The sequence below is a fragment of the Mandrillus leucophaeus genome, unplaced genomic scaffold (assembly GCF_000951045.1).
Source record: "Mandrillus leucophaeus isolate KB7577 unplaced genomic scaffold, Mleu.le_1.0 Scaffold638, whole genome shotgun sequence".
Lineage (NCBI taxonomy): Eukaryota > Metazoa > Chordata > Mammalia > Primates > Cercopithecidae > Mandrillus > Mandrillus leucophaeus.
Window position 1 is genome coordinate 676,019 of NW_012106897.1, and position 21,136 is coordinate 697,154.

The window sequence follows — 21,136 nt, forward strand, 5'->3', positions numbered from 1 at the left end:
GATGGGTCTCCTGAATACAGCACACTTATGAGTCTTCTTTATCCAATTTGCCAGTCTGTGTCTTTTAATTGGAGCATTTAGCCCATTTACATTTAAGGTTAATATTGTTATGTGTGAATTTGATCCTGTCATTATGATGTTAGTTGGTTATATAGCTCGTTAGTTGATGCAGTTTCTTCCTAGCATCGATGGTCTTTACAGTTTGGCATGTTTTTGCAGTGGCTGGTACCAGTTGTTTCTTTCCATGTTTAGTGCTTCCTTCAGGAGCTCTTATAGGGCAGGCCTGGTGGTGACAAAAATGTCTCAGCATTTGTTTGTCTGTAATGGATTTTATTTCTCCTTCACTTATGAAGCTTAGTTTGGCTAGATATGAAATTCTGGGTTGAAAATTCTTTTCTTTAAGAATTTTGAACATTAGCTCCCACTCTCTTCTGACTTGTAGAGTTTCTGCCGGGAGATCTGCCGTTAGTCTCATGGGCTTCCCTTTGTCAGTAACATGACCTTTCTCTTTGGCTACCCTTAACATTTTTTCCTTCATTTCCACTTTGGTGAATCTGACAATGATGTGTCTTGGAGTTGCTCTTCTTGAGGAGTATCTTTGTGGCGTTCTCTGTATTTCCTGAATTTGAATGTTGACCTACCTTGCTAGGTTGGGGATGTTCTCCTGGATAATATCCTGCAGAGTGTTTTCCAACTTGGTTCCATTCTCCTTGTCACTTTCAGGTACACCAGTCAGACGTAGATTTGTTCTTTTCACATAGTCCCATATTTCTTGGAGGCTTTGTTCGTTTCTTTTTACTCTTTTTTTTCTAAACTTCTCTTCTGGCTTCATTTCATTCAATTGATCTTCAATCACTGATACCCTTTCTTCCACTTGATCGAATCAGCTACTGAAGCTTGTGCATTCATATTGTAGTTCTTGTGCCATGGTTTTCAGCTCCATCAGGTCATTTAAGGACTTCTCTATACTGGTTATTCCAGTTAGCCATTCATCTAATCTTTTTTCAAGGTTTTTTGCTTCTCTGCGATGGGTTTGAACTTCCTCCTTTAGCTAAGAGAAGTTTGATCGTCTGAAGCCTTCTCTCAACTTGTCAAAGTCATTCTCCATCCAGCTTTGTTCCTTTGCTGGCAAGGAGCTGCGTTCCTTTGGAGGGGGTGAGGCGCTCTGATTTTTAGAATTTTCTGCTTTTCTGCTCTGCTGTTTCTCCATCTTTGTGGTTTTATCTACCTTTGGTCTTTGATGATGATGTCATACAGATGGGGTTTTCGTGTGGATGTCCTTTCTGTTTGTTAGTTTTCCTTCTAATAGTCAGGACCCTCAGCTGCAGGTCTGTTGGAGTTTGCTGGAGGTCAACTCCAGACCCTATTTGCCTGAGTATTAGCAGCAGAGGCTGCAGAACACCGAATATTGCTGAACAGCAAATGTTACTGCCTGATCGTTCCTCTAGAAGCTTCGTCTCAGATGGGTACCTGGCCTTGTGAGTTGTCAGTCTGCCCCTACTTGGGGGTGCCTCCTAGTTAGGCTACTCTTGAGGAGGTTGTCTGTCCGTTCTCAGATCTCAGACTCCGTGCTGGGAGAACCACTGTTCTCTTCAAAGTTGTCAAACAGGGACATTTAAGTCTGCAGAGGTTTCTGCTGCCTTTTGTTCAGCTATGCCCTGTCCCCAGAGGTGGAGTGTACAGAGGCAAGCAGGCCTCCTTGAGCTGCCATGGGCTCCCCCCAATTCGAGCTTCCAGGCTGCTTTGTTTACCTACTTAAGCCTCAGCAGTGGCGGGTGCCCCTCCCCAGCCTCGCTGCTGCCTTGCAGTTAGATCTCAGACTGCAGTGCTAGCAATGAGGGAGGCCCCATGGGCCTGTGACCCTCCGAGCCAGGCATGGGATATAGTCTCTTGGTGTGCAGTTTGCTGAGACGGTTGCAAAAGCACAGTATTAGGGTAGCAGTGATCCGATTTTCCAGGTGCCCTCTGTCACTGCTTCTCTTGGCTAGGAAAGGGAATTCCCTGACCCCTTGCACTTCCCGGGTGAGGCAGTGCCCTGCCCTGCTTCATCTCACGCTCGGTGGGCTGCACCCACTGTTCTGCCTCCACTGTCTGACAAGCCCCAGTGAGATGAGCCCGGTACCTCAGTTGGAAATGCAAAAATCACCCCTCTTCTGCGTCACTGGAGCTGGGAGCTGTAGACTGGAGCTGTTCCTATTCGGCCATCTTGGACCTCCCCCCCTAGAAACAAATTTATTAAAGCCTCTTATTTCAAAGTGATTGAGTTGATGTTGCTATTAATTTTTGTTTGTTTGTTTTGTTTTGTTTTGAGACGGAGTCTTGCTCTGTTCTCCAGGCTGGAGTGCAGTGGTGCAATCTCGGTTCACTACAACCCCCGCCTCCCAGGTTCACGCTATTCTCCTTCCTCAGCCTGGCGAGTAGCTGGGACTACAGGCGCCCTCCACCACGCCCGGCTGATATTTTGTATTTTTAGTAGAGATGGAGTTTCACCCTGTTAGCCAGGATGGTCTCAATCCCCTGACCTTGTGATCCGCCCGCCTCCACCTCGCAAAGTGCTGGTTTACTGGCCTGAGCCACCGCACCCGGCATGTTGCTATTACTTTTTAAGCCCTTAAAAACATTATGGTTTTCTTGATTTGACACATCGAATCCAAAATTAGCTGATATTCCAGCAACACATAAAAGTCTCTTTTTAAATTAAAATATTATATGAAGCACTTAAAGAATATAAGTAAGAAAAAGTAGATCAGTATAACCCTTTATACAAAAAGAACTATTAGGAGAATTTTAGTGTAATTTCTTACACTTTTTTACTTATTTTACATAATTTCATACTGCAATAGATACTGATGTCCTGTTTATATTCCCTTTAATATTATATCATAAAAGTTTTTTTGTGTTTTATTGCAAATACCATATTAAAGTAATACAGGAATTTAGGTCAAGGTTTTGCATAAATCTATTCCTTAATTCAATTATTGTTTCTATTTCATTGTCATCTTCTAATCAAGTTTTACTTATTTCTGGTTATATCATTGACTGAATTTTATTTTATATTTTTGCTTAGTGTTATAATAGATATATTTTTATATTTTGCTAGTATTTTACCCCCACCTTCCCATTTCCATCTCCCCAAAAAGTAAATGTTAATAGTCTAATATCTTACTCTATTAAAATATAATCGTGTATAGAGACTTATACATATGTGAAAGTGTAGACATACGTTTATTTACAGAAGTATTATTATGTATACATTTGGAGCATCTTTTTCTCATTTTACAATACAAGAAGAACACACTCTAGGTCAGTAAGTGTGGATCTACCACATTCTATGCAATAACGACCTAATATCATAATATGGCTATACCATAATTTATGTGACCATTATTTATTGATGGGCATTCAGGTTATTGTAGGTTTTTGTGGGTTTTACTGTAATAAATATTCTTAAACTTAGAGCTACATATTAGTGTTTATATAGCAGAGCTTTCCAGAAATAGAATGTATGGGGCAGAGAGTATAACTGTCTTAAATTTTAACAGATAATTCACATTGTTTTAAAAATGTTACAGGAATTTATACTCCCTAGACTAATGTATAAGAGTAGTGTTTTTGTCTAGCATCACCTGTATTAGTTATTCTTTTATTTATTATTATTATTTTTTTTTGTAGAGCAGAGTCTTGATACGTTGCCCAGCCTGGCCTCAAACAACTGGGCCCAAGTGATCCTCGCGCCTCAGTCTCCTGAGTAGCTAGGACTGTACAGATGTGTGCAACCACACCTGGGTTTAGTTACTCTTTTTAATTCTTGGAAAACAATGGTGAACAATGTTATCTCTTTGTGTTAATTTAACACAAAGTCATATTCTGTGTAAAATTATTTCATAAATCTCATTTTAATCGCTGCATATTATTCCATTGAGTAGATGTATTAGAGTTTTTAATTAATTACTTTCATTTGGGTATTTTTTAATGCTTGCTATAATGAATAAAGTTATAGTAAACACCTTTGAGGTGAAATCCTTTAAAAATATTTTAGAGTTTTCTTTAGGATAGATTCCTAGTGTGCAGTTACTAGGTCAAAGGATAATTTTGAAGATCCTGAAATGTATTACCGAGAGCTTTCTGAAAGGCTTGTACTATTTAACACCACCACTTATTCCATGTTTTCTGCCTGTGTGCCTACAGATGAACTCTGAATTACCCATTGTCTACACATGAGCGTAGCTTCTATTCTAAACCTGGTTATCTCATACCCCTATTTTATTCACTCCTCTCTCAATGAAAGGAATAAATCACTGAGTTCTATTTATTCAGCCTTAATTCTTTAATAGCTTTTTAATATCTACTTTTCAGAATTTTACTGTTTCCTTAGCTGAGGCTGCTTCTCTTCTTTGCCTGAATGACAGCAAAAAGCCTTTTAACTGGCCTTACCTCCAGTCTTATCATCTTCTAAGCCATTAGCCACCTTCTTTCCAGAATATTCATTCTGCAATACAGATCAGATCAGTAGCACTTCTCTGTTTAAAACCAAAAGGCTATTCATACTCCTTAGGATGAAGGGTACACTTTTATCTCTACAGCCTCATCTCTCTCTATTCTCATTTCTTTTCCCTATCCCCTCTTTTTTTCCCCTATCTCTGAACCTTTATGCTGCTTGCTACCTCCTTTATTTGTCCTCATCTTATGTGGTGGTTTCTTTTATCTCTATACTGTCTACCTTCTGACCTTCAAGTTTTGTTGGCTCCTTCTCCAGTTTGTGTGCCAGTTTAGTCATAGCACACTGTCATAATTTCTTGTTAAGTTGTGTGAAAACCCTCCCTCCCCTCATTAGAATGTGAGCTTCTTGAAGCAGAGATTGTATCTTGTTTATCAAGGGTTCCCAGAACTTCACATGGTACCTGTTAGTACCATGATTTGTAGTATGTCTTTGTTGACTAATTGAAAGCAGTTTAGGGACTTATCATCTCTAGAATGAAGTTTTATGGTATAAAAAGGTTTTAATTATCTGCTTTTTTGGATGCCTCTCCAAACAAATTTCCCAAGACTTTTGCTCCTTCACACATACTCTGTAAAAGTCAGCTACGTGTGTTTTTAATGACTATACAATACTATTTAACATCTTTACGCTTTTATAAAATCCTAATTTATATCCTATTCCTTTTAACTGGAATGCCCTCCCTTCCTTGCCTTTTCTCTTGTTAAACTTTTTGTCATTCTTTGAAACTTCGCTGATTGTCCTGAGTTTAATTAACATCTTTTCATCCTTCAGGACATAGTATGTATAGATTTCTTTTATAGCATTTATTGTAATATTTCATAGATGTGTTTTTATTTCTGTTTTTTTTCCCCTAGTGGACTGAGTTCCAATGAGACCTGTATCTTTGTCATTATATTCATTTCACCTAGTGTCTGCTAAATAAGAGATTATCAGGAAATTTGGTGAATAAATTAGTGACTCAGCTATATTTGAAGAAACATTATTTTAGCCTATGGGATACAATATTATTTTAGAGCCCGATTGCTTTAATTTTTAGACATGATTGCCCCTGGGCCTTTTTGATTTATAAATCAAAAGATTCTAAAAAGATTGAATTTAGCAAGACACTAAATGGGTGTGGGTGTAATGTATTTTCATGAGGAGAAACAATATTGTAGACAGACCATAGAAATCAGAAAATGGTAATATAACTTAATATTATTACCTTAATATCTATAACTTTTTTATATAGTTGAAAAATACTTTTTATAGTAATTTACATGTCTGCTTTGTAACAGTTGAGAAATAATGCATGTTAAGAAAATAAGGCATTTTGTTCATATTTGCAATATCAATTTTATTACATTTTAGAAATGGAACTCAGTTTGCATAACCTTAGCTTGAAAATAATTGGTACTGCATTACTGGGAAATAACTTACTCTTCTGTTAACATTAAATTAGCATGTTTCTATCTGTAGTAGTCATAGAATATGTTATTCATGGTTTTTCATACAATTTGAGGTATTTGCATTCTTGTTTATATCTGGAAACATAATTGAAATATGGTTCCTTTACCCACTTATACATTTAATTTAGGGTACTTTGGTATTGAATTTGACATTTATGAAATTTTATTAGAGGGCAATAGGCTTAATTTGTCCCATCATTAGAAAAATTAATTAAACTGAAGATCAGTAGGGAATCATGAAAAAACTTGTTTTAATTAAAAATGTTCATTGCTTATATAGTGTCATAATTCCTGTTTCAGTTAATGGTAACCTGTCAAATTTAGAGTGTTTTCAAATTTGAAGACATTTTTGATGTTGTTAAAACTCAAGGAAACTTAGTTCTGCTGTATAAGAATAAAACTAAAATTTTAAGTTATAACTTAAGTTTATTTTTCTTTTCAAGGTAAATGTTAATGGGAAAAGTGATTTATTTTATTTTATTAAAATAAATTTGGCTGTAGATTTTTTCCTTAAATACCATATAAGTGAAAAGAACTATAACCTGTGTGGGTATGTATTTGTATATGTATATATATGTACCTAGTGGCATTTTAGAAGAAATGATTTAATGATAAATGTTTCCAAAATGTTATTTGGGTTAGGTGCCCCCTTTACCATCAATATGAAGCCCAGGCTCCTTCCTTTCTGTCTCTCTCTTGTTCTCTCTGGGTGTGTGTGTGTGTGTGTGTGTGTGTGTGTGTGTGTCTGTGTGTGTGTGTACATATATCTATATGCAGAATATAGACATTTTTGTTTTGTTTTTGATCATCTGGTTTTCTTAACCTCTATGATATGTAGTAAACTTGGTAACCTTTTTATTTTGGTTTTGTAGCAAGATTAATACAAATATTAAACCTGGAAGACCTTGTTAAAACGTAATGGTAAATTTAAAAATTAGTTTTTTATGTTTCAGTGGGAAACATATTTGTCTTCAGTGAACACATGGCTTACTGACTCTGAATATATATGATATTAAAAAGTATTTGTAAGATAATTTGATTGATTTAAATTGAACTTCTCGATTATTTGAGACTATTAGTAACTACTCAATAATTTTATAAGTATAAAAGATGGGATTTGTACTTTATAAATTATATTTAAGGTATTAACTTTTATGTGAAATGGTGAGTAGGTTATGGGTAGGGGTGGGGAGCTGGAGTGGGGAAATTGGAAGAAAAGTATAATGTCCAAAACCGTTAAGAATAAATTTTTATGCTTTTTAGTTTGAATTATTTTTTGTTCATTATAGTGTTTTCATTTTGTGAGTTTTTCTATGCACATACGAAATGTTTCTCCTCAGGCCCCCTTGTATTTGCTGGTCCTATTTTTATGAACCATCGAGAACAGGCTCTAGCCAGACTCAGATCCCATCCAGCACAGCTAAAGCATAAACGGGACAAGCACAAAGGTATTTGGTCTTCCTTATCACCTAGGTGGGATACTTTCCCAATTTCTTCCACTTATTTGAATTTTGTCTCTGGGAAAATGCACAAACCTGATTCTTCTACTTTGCTTCTATCATTATGATGTAGCCTGAGGAGAAAGAACATGCTGAAAGTGGTACCATTTGTCAGTGACTGTCATGCTTCTTGTTTCATTTTTTGTTGTCGTTAGCTTTCATTAAGGAGACATTTTACAGTATATATTTTTTCCATTTCTTTTCAAATTTCAAAAAATTAAGGGAAGGTGAAAAAAATTATTGCTTTCTATCTTACATCCTTTATTATTTGCTCCTTAATGACAGATCTGGCCTTTTACAATTCTTTTTTGAATGCTGTTTATATGCTTTAGGATGAACAATATTACTAAATTCAGTATATTAAATGATGATAGTAAGACTGCCATTACACTTTTCCACTGTTTATTAATTAAATTTACATATATGACAAATGAATATACAAATATTTGATGGTTGTGGGTTAAGTAGAGATAAGTGCAAGCAAAGCACAAATCATGAAGACTTTCTCTAGTCCCTGGCATTGGTCAGAGGGCTCTCCTAGTCTGTGAGGAAGTAGGAATCTAGCTCGGTATTGTTCTTGGAGATCTCAGAGTTCTGGGTTAATTAAATATATTCTTAAAGCATACTTATTTTCTTATAAGCCACAAATTATGGGTCAGCTAAGATCAGGAAAGAATTTAATACGAAGAATTTATAAAGTTATATAAAATGTTTGCCTTGTATCCTGGCCTTTGAACCAGTGCTCTCCCTTGGCTAGCACAACTGAAAATTGCCATTTTCTTAAATGCCTAAGATAGGTCCTGCAAAATAGAATAGGAAGTTTTAAAACATGCTTTCCATGTGGACAAATTAATCTAATTAATGTTTGGATCCTTTTCTTTTTTTTTTTTTTTTTTGCTGCAAAACTGTCATAGTGTAATTAAAAAAAATTTTCATAGGCAATATAGTTTAATCAACTTTATTTTGATCTGCCTCTTTCAGTCTGTCAGTTTGCCAATCAAAAACATAAAATAGACAAAACTCATCTTTAGTAAAGGTATAAATGGAGCACAACTTAAGATATACTCTGCAGAAATAAAAAGTGTTTTAAATCTAATGCAATTAACCACAGTAAAATTTGTGATTGCTTTATTTACTGAGTGCTTTAACAATGCCATAAATATTTAAGGAATTTTCAACCTGAGACAGCTGATTCCAAAAAGAAAAGATATATATAAGGAGTAATATTTGGAGTATGCAATGAAATTGTTATTGCCAGAATGTCTGATCTCTTATGATTTCTACTATGTCACAATTAAAACAGATTTTTTTTTGGTTTCTTTCTCCCCCCAAATACATGAAAGTGAAGTTTTCCCAATAATTTACCTGAGGTTAAATATTCACATTTCATGAAACAGTTTAAAACCTTTTCAGCTCCATGTGAGTGTCTCATGGACAAGTATCTTTATTCTTTCCAGATTTTTAAATGAAATGTTAAATGAAGACCAAGGTTACAAATTTAAAGCAGACTTTTCCCAATGTCACATAATGATTGGCTATAGAAATTATTCAGTGCCGCTAGGCACAGTGGTGCACGCCTGTAATCGCAGCACTTTGGAAGGCTAAGAGGGGTGGATCACTTGAGGTCAGGAGTTCGAGACCAGCCTGGCTAACATGGCGAAACCCCGTCTGTACTAAAAATGCAAATAATAATAATAATAATAAGCTCAGTGTGGTGGCACATGCCTGTAATCCTAGCTACTCAGGAAGCTGAGGCACGAGCACAATAATCACTTGAACCTGGGAGGCAGAGGTTGCAGTGAAAAAACAAATTATTCGATGATAGCTAGCCTTAAAGTTTGTTTGTCAGGGAGTTACTTTATGACAAGTTTCTTCGTATACTTCTGGCAACCACTCTGTGAGGACCTACTTTGTAATGTCACAGTGTAGGACCAGTTTTATTGGATTTTAGGGTTTTAGAGAGTGAGATAGTTTTCTCTTTTTACTCCCCAAATACATTTACAATGCAAATAATAATTTATCAATTGGTACCCTGTTTTTTTTTTGTAAAGAGTATTAATTTACTGCTCACTAATTTCCCTCCAGCCACTAACCATTTACACTCACTGTCTTGTCATTTAATTCTCTCTCCATTCACTGCTTTTACTTTTATGGCATGTCGAACATCCCTAATTTGAAAATTCGAAATGCTCCAAGATCTGAGCACCAACATGAAGCCCCCAAGTGGGAAATTCCACACCTGACCTCCTGTGACGGGTTGCAGTCTCAGCACACAGGTTATTCAGTGTCCTTAAGTAAAAACAATCCTCTCGGCCCTCTTCAGCTGTGATAAAGCTTTTCCATGCACAGCATGATGGTGACACCAATCACAGTTTGTCTACATGGGTGGCGGGATGTACCTTTGCTTTCTGATAGTGCAGGGTATACAAATTTTCTTGCACCAAATTGTTTAAAATATTGCATAAAATTATCTTCCGGCTATGTGAGTAATGTGTATATGAAATATCAATGAATTTCACATTTAGACTTGGGTCCCATCCCCAAGCTATCTCATTACTATATGCAAATATTCCAAAATTTGCGAAAAGTCCGAAATCCAAAACACTTCTGATCCCAAGCTTTTCAAATAAGGGATGCTCAACCTTTACATATTTTCATAGTCTTGATAAGTATTTTTTCTACATATATTTTTCTCTTCACCTTACCCAGTTTATCTTCTAGTTTATCTACTGATAAACTGGAAGTTTATGGTATTAATTGTTATGTTCTGTCTTACATTTAATTATGTTGGTACAAATTATAGGATGATAATAGTTAAAATTTTTTTAGACTGTGACTTTTTTGTGATAGTGTATGGAGAGTAAGAACTGTGGATTCATTGTTAACAGGGCTAAGTTCTAAGATGGAAAGTTGGAGAACTTCTGGGTGATTGGAGAAAATTCAGAGGAGGTCACAGAATTCATCCTATACAGGCAGATATTGACTAAAGGCAAAATAGAGTATATAGACTGAATCAATAAGTACAATTCCATATGAAATACAGTAATTTATTCTAAAATGCACCCATAAACTATATTTGAAACAGAATTAACATTTGCTTCAGCTATTCAGTATCTTACATAGAAAAATATGTTAATAGTATACATAGTTAGGAACATTTGAATTGTTTTAGAGATAGTCCTAAAATCTATTTTAAAATGACAGATGTGAAAATCTGAAGACACACGGATAAACATCCGAGTCTATTTTGTACTTTCTGTTTGGAAATGTTACAGTGTGATGAAAATATCATAGCCTTTGGAATTAGGCTTCAATTTTATTTCTGATTTTGTCATTTACTAGAACTACATGGCTGTGCAAAATGTCTTAATCTCTTTGGCTTCAGTTTTCTTATTTAAAAAACAATAACAGGTAATTCTTAACTGATTGTGTTGCTATGAAGATTGAAATATGTGTGTAGTCTTTGCACACACACATATGTAGTCTTTGCACATATAAATCCTCCATGAATATTAGCTTTAATATTTTTAATTGAATTATTTGTTTTCTCTTTCAGAATTATCTTAAAGTACAATATTTGAGATTTATGAAATGCATAGTTTATTTTTACAAAAGATTTAAGGTTTCAACCATTTGGTGGTGGTAAAACGCATGAGCCTTATTTGTGATTAAACTCCAAATTCGTTGTGCCGTTTATGATTTTGGGCTGATTACTTAACCCCTTAACCCTTTAAGCCTTATTTTTTTCATCTGTGAAATGGACAAAGAATGCCTATACCATCAGATTGCTTTATTCATTAAAGAAAGCGACAATAGTAAATATTGATTGAGCACTTTTCATATATTATTTTATTTAATTCTCATGGGACCCTGATGAGTTATATGTCATTGTTACTGTATTATAGATAGGCAAGCTAAGACCAAAAGGTCCAGTGTCCAATTGTCATACAGCCAGCAAATGGTAGAGCCAAGATTCCAATCCAAATTCTTAGGTTCCAGTACCCCCAAGCACTCATCCACTGTGGTATTTGTTTACAGTGTTCAGTTAGCACACAGCAAGTGCTTAGGAAATTGCAACTACTTTTGTCCTTGCTGACTTGTTTTAATGATTTTGCTCAAAGTACTCACTGTGTTCTGTGGTAGTTTCTGTTATATGCATAACTGTAGGATTACCCTCCATAAGTATAGATTTCAGTAAAAATTAAAATTAGAAGTTAGAGTTCCTTAGATACTGAACCCTCTTTTTTCTCTGTGTATACAAATATGTGTATATAATTATATATAATGTGTACATACATACAATATTTTAGTTACATAGTTGCCAAGGCTTTGTAACTACTGTAGTTTCAATGTTACATAGTACACACACACACACACACACACACAACATATTCATCTTAGGGAAAATACAGATGTGCTGATACTTAAATGACCAATTATAAGATTATTCACATCTGTCAATTTTGTTTTGACAGACAATATTTAATTTTTTATATAGATCTAAGCTTTGATCTTATTGCTGCTCATTAACACTTTACTGAATAATGAGCTTGAACAGATTTTTTTTTTTTTTTTTTTTTTTGGAGACAGGATCTCACTCTATCACCTAGGCTGGAGTGCAGTGGCACCATCACAGCTCCCTGCAGCCTTGACCTCCCGGGCTCAGGTGATTCTCCCACCTCAGTCGCCCAAGTAGCTGGGACTACAGGTATTCACCACCACACCCAGCTAGTTTTTTGTATTTTTAGTAGAGACAGGGTTTTACTGTGTTGCTCAGGCTGGTCTTGAACTCCTAGGCTCAAGTAATCTGCCTTTCTCAGCCTCCCAAAGCCCTGAGATTATAGGCGTGAACCACCACGCCCAGCTTGAGCAGAATTAATCTTGCTGAATTCACTTGCTGGTTCTGGAATTTGCACTAATTTTTTGGCTGCTTATTAAGTGCCTTTTTTCTTTGATAAACTTTGATTAATGTCTGAGTTATAGGAATTATACTCAATTTTTGACATCAAATACCATATACATATATATTTTAATTCTGCCACTGCCGCTGATATTAAGACCCTCATCTCAATTTTTTTACTTGTAAGATTTTCACTATCTGTAATAATTGAGAAGTAGTTTTGTACAGATATAGTTTGTTTCAATGAACAAAATGTTCTAGTATTATTTTGACCTCTAAATAATAGCTGCTACTTTTTTAGTCATTGTAGTTGTATTCAGTAAATTACCAGCCTTCAAAAAAAATATCCTTCTCTGATGCTATGTCTCTATTGTGGGATTTATGCCTATAAATATAAATCTCCTACTCAACGGAGGAGACGAAATGCTAAATTCAAAGATAAAACCTTCTAACTAGGCATCAATACATTTATATAAAGTGGAATGATACTTGAAATGTTTAAGTCTGGCAGAATTGTATGAATGCAATGTATTTTCTATGTTAAATCTCAGTTGGTTTTAATAATTAGACATTTTTACCAATTGAGATAAAGCTGTAAAATTTCTTTACATCTGGCATCTTATTAAATAGCCTTTGGAAGATGTGTGTGTGTGTGTGTGTGTGTGTGTGTGTGTAGGCCTTTGCATATATTTTACCATTCCACTATCTTTCCAACATGAGGAGACTTTGAACTGAGTATATTTTATCTTGGATGGAGTGAAACTAAATGCTGTGTGTGTGTGTGTGTTTTTTTTTTTTTAGTCCATCCATTCTTTGGTTTAATTTGGCAAACCCACATTAGATAATTTAGCAGAAGAGGAATTATATTCTTCATCCTATTATAGTAAAACCTCTCACTAATTCTGAATTTATGATATTTGAGATGCAGTATTTGTGATCTTTTTTGAGTAAAAAATTCAAAATAATTTCTTCCTCTGAATTTTCAGGGTCATACTTATAAGGGGAAACCTGTCTAAAATCACTAGCTTTTCAAACCAAGGGCTCAAGAAATGAAGGATTCCTTCAACGTGCCTTCAGCCTCTGGGTCCAGCAGTTAATTCTTGTATGTTAAAGGACTTTTATGTTTATGATACATTTTAAATGTAATATTGGCCTATTTTGAAATATGTAGGTAACCACACTCTATTTATTGTAGCATTTAGTTTAATCTGTAATCTGTACTGCTTGAAGGTAACGAAACTGAATTTTTACTTCAGTGTTCTGTATGATTAAGACTTCCAGTGAGCCACACAGGCCTACCTGTTCTATGTTATTCCGAATTAGTGAGATTTTACTGTCCTAGTGTCATAAAGAGTTTCAGGCTTTTTGAAATCATAGTCATTTAGTTATGGAAATGAAAGTAATAATGTAGGTGGATTTTGTCTCACCTGGATGTTACTAAAGGTTAGATAAAAAAAGAATAAACATAAAATGATTTACTGTTATTCTGTTTAACATTCTAAAATGCACAATGAAAATACAGAATAAAAAGTGTGTGTCTGTAGATTCACATATGTATCTTCATATACTACACACTTGTTTAGAGTTTCTATACCACTCGAGAGTGGTTTAGACTAGTTGAACTTGTGAAATTCCTTCCAGATTTACATTTATTCTGTGTACAAGGAATTTGAATCTTGATGATATAAAGGTCATATGTTAGTGATGTATAGGAGAAATACATTGTGATTAGAAAAGTAAGTTGTTGTTATTTACACATTCCAAACAAAAATTTTTATATTCTGGAATGTGGTTTTTGATGCTATGGTTAGATGGTTGGAAAATTCAAAGTTGGATTGCAAAAACCAGGGTAGAGAAAAGGCTTGAAGCAAGCTAAATGAAGGAAATTATAAGAAGGGAGGAGGAGAGAAGGAATGAAAGCAGAAAAAAGGTTTGGTTGAGAGTAGTGATTGGGAACGGGGAGACAACCACAAAGCAATATGGCTGAAGGTGATGGTGGCACAGGAAACATGAATAAGAATAGGCCATTGAACTGCAATATATTGAATAAAGCTCTTTGGTCTTTATACATTTTGAAAAGTTCAGTTGAGTTTCACAATACTGGTGGACAGTGTAGCCTTTCTAAGAACTGTTTAGGAAATCTAAATCACTTGTGAATCCATTAGCAATTTTTAAAAAATGGCTAGTACTAACAATATCACTAAGTTTAAAATAATTGTTAAATGACTTTGCATGCAGTAATTTTTTATGCAAACTAAATTTTCCCATATAAACTGTTACATTTTAAATTTTGTTATTTCTATAACCTAATGACCCATTTATTATATAAGGTTTTATCCATAACTAGATTTTTATCTCTGTTTTTATTAATTCAGTGATATTCACAAATGGAAGTATATAGTCTATCTTTCAAAATTGCTTCTTTGCAGGTAGATTCTTGATCTATCACTTCTAACAGCTACAGATTCTTCTTGCTTGTTCCTTTTAACATTTTTCTCTTGTTCTTCCATAATAAACTGATTTAAATTTTTATTTTGAAGATGAATAATGGCTTAATTATTCATAATTCACAAATTATAACACTTGCAGATGGAAGTGGAGAAAGAGGCGAAAAGGATGCAAGCAAAATCACAACGTACCCTCCAGGCTCTGTGCGATTTGACTGTGAGCTCCGGGCAGTCCAAGTCAGCTGTGGATTTCACCATTCAGGTAGCAGCTGGAACTTTAGGGTATAACTGCATTTTTACAATTGTGCTAAGTAACTTATTTGTTCAGATTTGATTAACATAGCCTGTTAACTGTGTGTTAAAAGCTATAGTGTGGCAATCTCTCAAATCTGTAAGATCTTTGTATTTATTACAGAATCTGTTTAAACAACTGTGGCATAATAGAACAAGTACTTGTCTAGAGATCTAACTTCTAGTCTATCTTCCTGCGGACTTCTTTTATAATTCAAGACATTCTTGAAGATGAAATAATCCCTTAAATCTTTTTCAATTCTAGAATGCTGCGGTTTTTGTAACATGTTCCCTTATTTTATTAATGTTCAGTGATAAATGTACGTCAACAAATTTACTTTCTTAAAATGTAGAAAATAATTAAATTCTTAGTAAATTATTGGCATTTGGGTTAGCTTATGCTGTACCGTTCAGCCTTTATAAAAATGAAAAATGTTAAATTCCTTCCTTGAAGATTATTTGATAAGGCATTAACAGACATTAAAGTTCTGCTCTTTCATTGATGTTGTACGTAATTGTGCAGATCTCCTATCCTAGATAGGAGAGAACAATATTTTATATGTAGTTACTCATTATTAAGATTTTACAGTTGACCTGAACCAGTGTGTTACTAAGAATTAATGTTATTAAATGGCATTTATAAGAATTTTTAAGTATGTATTACAAAAAAAATTATACATTTGTGTGACCTACAAAAATATTTTGCAGAACTAAAATTAATTTCTCATTAAACATAAATTTGTCCTTCAGTTACCTATTTTTAATGGTGCTATAAATCTTAAATAGTGAAAATTACACTGCTTTTAGTATAGTTATGATAGAAGTGTAAAATGAAATAATACAATGAAAAAGTAAAGCTGTGTGTTTTGGTTTCAGTGGTTTTAATGGAAAATGGAGATGTCTATACATTTGGTTATGGGCAGCATGGGCAGCTAGGACATGGAGATGTCAACTCCAGGTACTTGCTAACTTTTCATTTGAAGATCCTGAGTTATTTTTTCTTCATTTCTCTTTTCCTTCTTTTTTCTTTCTTTTCTCTTTTTAAATATATATTTCTATAATTAAAATAATATTATACCACTGCTTTGCAAAGTGTGGCCCGTGAATTATTGGGTGGTTTCTGATCTTATAGTTGAGTGCTTTTGTGGAGATAAAGGATTTTGTAGTTTCAGGAGAAAAGTTGATACATATTTTAAATAGGAGAGTGATTATGATTGTCACAAAATATCACTATATTCTTAGCAGTTATCTTTTAAAAGACTGTGCATGGCAATAGAAAAGATAGTGAATTGTGTTTTTTAAAAATGTCAGCAATGGATTCAAACATATTCTGATGTCTATTTTGAAATTTTGGTCTAATAACATGCAGCCATTGAAGCTTATGAATAATTTTTTAACAACCTATTGGTCTCTCTGAGTAACTATTTTGACTTACTGCAAATAGCAAAGAACTAATTGTAGTAGAGTGACTGGTAGTAATTTCCTAATATCTCTACTTCATTTGGTAGTGGAGTTTTAGTTTGTGACATGATCATGCAGCTAAAGATTCCCTTTCTCAGCCTGCATTGCAGCAGGATGTGGCCATGTGAACTTAAGTGATAGGTGCCACTTTGGAATCTTGCTGTTAAAGGGAAAAGGTATACCTTTCCATTTTCCCTTCTCTCCTCCCAGCTTGCTGGCTGGAATGAATACGTGGTAGCAGAAACTAAAGAAGTCATCATAGAGATACGTTGGAGACTGTGTATTGAGAATGGCAGAACTATAAGATAGGAATAGACTGGGTCTCTGACACCATGAACTGCCTCATCAGCTTCTTACAATTGCATGCTTCTTGCGTGAGAAATAACTTCTATCTTGAAGTCCCTCTTACTTGTCTGTCATTACAGCAGCTGAGTTTGTATTGTACATAATACAATCAGAATACTTTTGGTCAAAAGTAATAGAAAATCCATTTTTATTTGTTCAGGTCTTCCAGGAAGCAGATGCCAAGACAGGATTAGATGTGCAAATAATTTATTAGGGGAAAACTCCTGTGAAAAAGATAAAGGGGAAAAGCACAAGCACAGACAGGGAACACCTTCGGATACGATGTAGTTTTGACCCTATGAAAGGAGAAAGAGAAGGAAGAATTGGGTGGGAGGAGTCTTAAGTTACAGCATAGCATTAAGAGAGTTTTAGCCAGGCCAGTGATGTGTCCCCAAGCCGAGGATACCTTTGGAAGGGTCCTGCATTGGGCAGTAATAGACCAACATTCATACCTTCACCATGCTCAGTCACAGCTGGTAACACCCCAGGGTACGAATGTCCTCATGCATCCAAAGGGACAGCACCTGAGGCTGTTATAATAGTTACCTCTGCTCTCTGTAGCAGATTGTCTTGAAGGAGATGTGAGTGGTCTGTGTCTGTGGCTGTTTCACCATGGAAACAGGAGTATTTATGAAGTCTGGAAAGAAACAGAGCAGCTTCAAGCCAGACTTCACTCAGCAATTCACTTTGCTGCAAAAACTCACCTTTTTGACCCTCTACTCTGCCTTATTCTTCCTTGTAGTCACAGTGTGAATTAAGTGAAGACTTTTATGGTTTCTCCTTTACATACAGTGAAAGAAAGAGAACTTCTCTTCATGTAATCATTAAATAAAATTCAACGTTGTTACTGTGTCTTGAACTCACCCTACTATTGTGGCAGGGATGGAATTCTGTCATTTACATGGTAAATACTAGTGATTCTTAACCCTGGCTGTATATTAGAATTACTTAGGGAATTTGAAAAAATATCATACATGGACTCTACATCCAGCATTTCTGAGAGATGTGTGTGTTGGAAGGCTTGTGGCTGGGACAGGGGTGGGGAGTGGTCCTTGATAGGATGGCAGCATCAGTTTTTTTCTAAAAGGTCCCCAGATTCTATATGTATCCGGGATAAGAACCACTCTCCACCCCTCGAGCTGAGGCAGGGTCAGATCCATGGGCACTGCATTAAAAAATGGCAATGAAAGGGGGTGTCCTGAGTTACATTTATGAATTTTGTTCCTAATGATAAGAGACTATTGAGATATCATTGAGTTGAACTTCTTGTTAAAAACACAAGTGAAACATAAAATTGATACTACTATCCAGAGGTTTGTAAAACTATCACAATCACAAATACTTAATGATGAATATCATGCTTGCAAAGAGCAAAGATGTCTTTGGCAGAATTACTGTATCAGATGTGTCTGCTGGATATGACATAATATCAACAGGGTTGAGCAATTACTGTCACAGGTGTTAGATGCCAACTGATATTTTGCTCTGCAATTGAGTAACATTACTGAAATGCAGAGGCTGAATCTGGGTTGTAATTACAGTTGGCCCTCTGTACCTGTGGGTTCTGCATCTGTGGATTCCATCAATCTTGACAGAAAACATAGTTAAGCCTATGATAATTACATCTGTACTGAACATGTACAGATGTTTTTGTCTTGTCATTATTTCCTAAACAACAGAGTATAACAACTATTAACATGGTGTTTACATTGTATTAGGTATTATAAGTAACCTAGAGATGTTTTAAAGTATACAGGAGGATGTACCTAGTTTATGTACAAATACTATGCCAATTTATATAAGGGATTTGAGTGTCTATGGAGTTTGGTAGCTGCAGGGGATCCTGGAACCAATTCTCCATGGATGTTGAGGGATGACTGTAATCTGTGTGGGGAAGAACGTGGCAACGTTTTGTTCTGTTTCTCATTTGAGAGTTGGGACACAGAAGAAGAGGGTTTATTTGTATCATCATGGCTATTATTGTTGTTGTTATTTAGCTGTTGTTTATTTTGTGAGTCGTAGAAATTGGGAAAGGTGCATTGCAGTTAGGTAAGATGGGGTCTCAGTCATGTATGCAGCAAAGAGGGCACTTCACAGAAAATAATTGGCAAATAGCAGTATTTCGTGGTCTTGCCAGAGTGGAAAGGGAAATAGTGAAAAGCATGGCTATGTTATAGTCAGGTTATGTTATCTTACTCTGCACTTGACATTCAGAAGAAGGAGCAGCGGGAGCACAACATCCTTCCACTCTGCACTGAGGTGTGATGGCGACTGAGAGGGAAGGCGTTCATGTCAGCTTTTAAAATGAAGAGATTACCTAAAAACATGACTTCGTGGTCCTGGTTATAACAGTGAACACAATTCTTTGATTCCCAAGTCTGAAGAGATACAGGGCAGTTTCAGGCCAGACTTCCTCAGGTGATAATATTGTAGTAATATGCTCCCTATTTTAAATAGCTTGAATTTATCATCTTCATGAAATATGATAGCATTTAATGTTGAAACAGAATATCAGAGTTTCTTATAAAGATTAAACATTGGTGGGATCTACACAGTGGTGTAGTAACTGGTAGATGCTACATAGTGGTGGAACCTGGAACTGTAGAGGCAAGGTTCAGCCCTTCACTTCTTACCAACCATGTGACTATAATTTCTTAAGATTAAACACTGGTGGGATTTGTTTTAACTGCCCAAAGTTCTTTTCCAACATGGAATATTTTGGTCCTTGTTCCATTGAGTGGTAACTGAAAGACTGATTGCATGAAGTGTGGGCAGAGCTAAAATGGATAATGCAGTAGTCATACCTATATACTGTGCCTAGTGGATTAGATACTCGTCAAGACTGCTTCAGTCTTAAGCACTCAGTTACCCTGTCTGTCTGGACCTTTGTGGGACTTGCAGAGTAGCAGCCAAGAACTCTGTTATTAATTCAGAAAGGAATTGATTACGTCTGTGGAGGAACAATGTTGGGAGGAAGAAAGCTTCTATGGCATATGTATTAACTACAACAAAGCAAAATATTTACAGATAATTGAAATAAAGGGTTACAGTTGGAGAATATTTTTGAAAAGTCTCTAGTAATCAAGAGCTGTTAACTGGAATTTATGGTATAGCACACATTAATAATGTGTTGATTAAGATCAATATTGTGGTGTGCATGATAATGAAAATGGAAAAATGTTGTTGATATTCTCTTTATTTAATGTGTTATATTGCCAGAGTGACCACGTTCGGTCTCTAGATTGGGTCCTGATTCTGTTACTTGGTAGCTGTATGATCTTGGCAAGGTCACTTAATCTTCTTGTGTCTCAGTTTCTTCTTCTATTAAATGGAAATAAGTCTCTCTCCCACTGAAGATTGTGTGAGAATCCAGTGAAATGACACAGATGATTTAGCACAGAGCCTAGCCCGTAGTTAGTGCTCAATAAATGTTAGTTGTTCCTATTGCTGCTTTTTAAAGTGAATGTCAAAAAGCCGATGAGGGCTTTTATATATTCAGTCAGGACGTGTCTGCCAGCCCTCTTTTTTTGGTTTGTTTGGTGTGCTCTTCAGTTTCTGCATTTCAAATTCTTTTACCATGTTTAGTAAATTAGGGGTAAAACTGTATAGTTTAGCTGCTTTTATTCTCTTTTCCAGCAGAATTTTTATAATTCTTACAGTGTTTCTGAGTTTCATCCTTTTCTTGCTCTCCTATCCTCCTGTGCACTCATGTGCTATGCAGTCATCAAACCTGGAACTGTAGAGCCAAGGTTCAGCTCTTTTGCTTCACTCCTTATCAACTGTGTGACTATAATTTCTCTAAGCCTTAGTTTTCATATCCTATAGGATTGTTGTAGAATCAATGTGACGTGTGTAAAGTGCCTGTTGTGCACACATGCATACACACATAACACACAGTTTTTCTTTCTGTTCTTCCTCTGTTTTTCAAGTAATTTAATGAATGGACTCTACTATCATTTAAAGAGTTTGAAGACTATGTACTAGAAGACCTGCCACCAATTCTTGAGAAAATCTTTCAAACTCTTCAGATCTCCCCATAGAGTTATTTTGATAATCAGTGGTACAGTTATCACAGTGGTGATACAATTTCACATTTTGTATGTGAAAGCAATTTGTAAATTGCAGATGAGTAAACTGTTAACAGGAATTCTCCCTTCAGTTTCTTGTTTGCATTGGACTGGATGCTTCTGTGAGGGGATTAGTTCCACTTTTGGCCCTTTGAAGTGATAATCATTTGCAAAATC

At 35.4% G+C, this 21,136-nt stretch overlaps 1 protein-coding gene across 1 annotated transcript in view; it reads left to right on the plus strand.

Annotated features, from left to right (window-relative positions):
• Positions 1 to 21,136, plus strand: part of MYCBP2 (MYC binding protein 2, E3 ubiquitin protein ligase) — a 271,487-nt gene that overhangs the window by 77,110 nt on the left and 173,241 nt on the right. The window contains exons 18-20 of the mRNA XM_012000660.1: positions 7,290 to 7,397; positions 14,938 to 15,057; positions 15,963 to 16,044. Of these exons, the coding sequence (XP_011856050.1) occupies positions 7,290 to 7,397; positions 14,938 to 15,057; positions 15,963 to 16,044 (310 nt within the window). The remainder of the gene's footprint in view (positions 1 to 7,289; positions 7,398 to 14,937; positions 15,058 to 15,962; positions 16,045 to 21,136) is intronic.